General features: G+C 38.4%; 1 protein-coding gene across 1 annotated transcript in view; it reads right to left on the bottom strand.

Moving 5' to 3' along the window:
• LOC107711680 (histone-lysine N-methyltransferase 2C-like) overlaps positions 1-2,136 on the bottom strand; it is a 133,001-nt gene that overhangs the window by 44,440 nt on the left and 86,425 nt on the right. The window contains exon 20 of the mRNA XM_016516698.1: positions 275-439. Within this exon, the coding sequence (XP_016372184.1) occupies positions 275-439 (165 nt within the window). The remainder of the gene's footprint in view (positions 1-274; positions 440-2,136) is intronic.

Raw genomic sequence — 2,136 nt, 5'->3', positions numbered from 1 at the left:
GTATGATATTTAGTCAACTAAAACTAGACTAAAACTAAAAACAATTTAGATGACTAAAATATGACTAAAATTAAATGGCATTTTAGTCAAAAGACCATGACTAAAACTAAATCAAAATTTGCTGTCAAAATTAACACTGTTTTGCACGGGCCAGCATCTCCTCCTCAGAAACTGTATCTAGTAGGTATCTAGTATGTTTGATGGCAGTGATTTGCGAGTTGAAAGGAATCCAAGCACCCCAGCAGGTACATGCACAGCGCAGACCACAGCTCACCTGTCACACTGGCGGCACTGCAGGATGATCTCCTCCTCGTTGTAGTCCTGCTGGCACAGTGGGCATGATGCCAGGCTGGCGCAAGGGGCACACTGAGTGTAATTATTCTGCCACTCACACCTCAGACCCGCAGACGTGGCGCCGCACTGCGTACAGGACACACACCTGCGGGAGGCCAAAGCGGGCACAATGATATTAATCACACACCACCAAGGTCCTCCACTGTAACTAGCAAGTATTCATAAATTAACCATAAGAACAAAAAGCAGCTAAAGCACAGTTGAAGTAAAATGATTTTGTAAAATGATGATTATTTTAACATAATATTTTTAAATATAGTAAATTAAAGGTGGGATATGTATTTTTTCAAAAACGCTTTAGAAAACTCTCGGGCCGAGTACAGGCCTGCGATCGGACACCGAGGTTGCTTTGTTTCTTCTCGATAGGAGAGTAACACAGTGTCTGCGCCGCAACAGCTAAAGTCCGTCTACACTGGACGCGATAAAGCGACTGTTGAAAATCATTAGAAATTTGTGTCAGTACATCATAAATAGAACGCAGCTTATGACATGGAGAGAGAGATGGCAGGGTCTTCTGTCTGTCAGCATACACAATGTCCACCTGTTGCTGGTGACAGTATAAGAACGCATAAAAAAACCCCAGAATGAGTATGATGCAACCACACAGACTGTCAAGTCTTCAAATGTGTTGGTGTTTGGGGATTTATACAGAAAAAAAGGCTGCAAAAGAATGAAGAAAGAAATGCGAAAAGATTCTTGCCAGGAGTTTAACGATATCATAGCGAAAATGTTTGGTGCGGGTATTTCGGGGAGACAGAATTGATATAAACACAGAATTCAGAATTTTGATTTCACATCTGACAATTTAGATTTTTTGTTTTGTTTTGTTTTTCTCCTCAGAATTCTTGGTTTACATTTTTACATCACTTTTTTTTCCCCCATGGAGTAGACAATTTAAAAAATAACTTGCAACTTTTTATCTCACAATTCTCTCTTCTTTTTTCACAATTTTTCTCAAAATTGCGAATTCTGAGTTTATATCTCGCAATTCTGAGTTTATATTTAAAAATAAAATGTAATTGCAACTTTTTATCTCACAATTATGAGTTTATATCTCACAAGTCAGATTTTTTGAGGAAAGAGACAAAAGCCAGAACAGTGAGATATATACATATATATATATATATATATATATATATATATTCTGAATTGTGAGATATTTAAAAGTTCCAATTGCTTTTTATTTATTTATTTTATTTTTATTGTTTTCTGTTTTTCTTCCAAGGTATGTACCGTCACTTTTGTGTACCTTTACACCCGTAATCCTTGCTAAATTAAGATATAAAATAATGTCCTCTGTTCCTAGTGTGTGCATTCAGACAAAAGCAAACAGTTTAGACAAGGTCACATAGCTTGCTCAAGTTGTACTTGAAGAATAATTTGGTTTGGCTAGTGGAGAGTTGTAGGTGTAGGTGTGCAATTAAGATGAATGGGGACTGGAGCTTTTAAAGGTGGGGTATGTATTTTTTTCAAAAACACTTTAGAAAAAAGAGAGTCAAAATCATTTGAAATTTGTGTCAGTACATCATAAATAGAACGCAGCAGCAGTTTTCTGTCGGGGATTTGTCGTGTCGCGCCACATCCAGTGCAGACAGCATCACTGATTATATTGAGTTTGTCGCGCCGCGCCGCTCGCGTCCGGTGTAGACACGGTGTAACATTGGTTTTGCTTTGTTTCACAGAACTAATCGTTGCCTGGGTTGCGTACATATGTGTGGGGCGGAGCTATCAAAATAGGGGCGAGACCCTCTTGGGGTAGGGGCATGTTTGTTTTGGTGATTT

Source organism: Sinocyclocheilus rhinocerous, unplaced genomic scaffold, assembly GCF_001515625.1.
Source record: "Sinocyclocheilus rhinocerous isolate Xijiao unplaced genomic scaffold, SAMN03320098_v1.1 scaffold807, whole genome shotgun sequence".
NCBI lineage: Eukaryota > Metazoa > Chordata > Actinopteri > Cypriniformes > Cyprinidae > Sinocyclocheilus > Sinocyclocheilus rhinocerous.
Note: the sequence above shows the minus strand (reverse complement) of the source record. Positions and strands in the feature narration are given on the sequence as shown.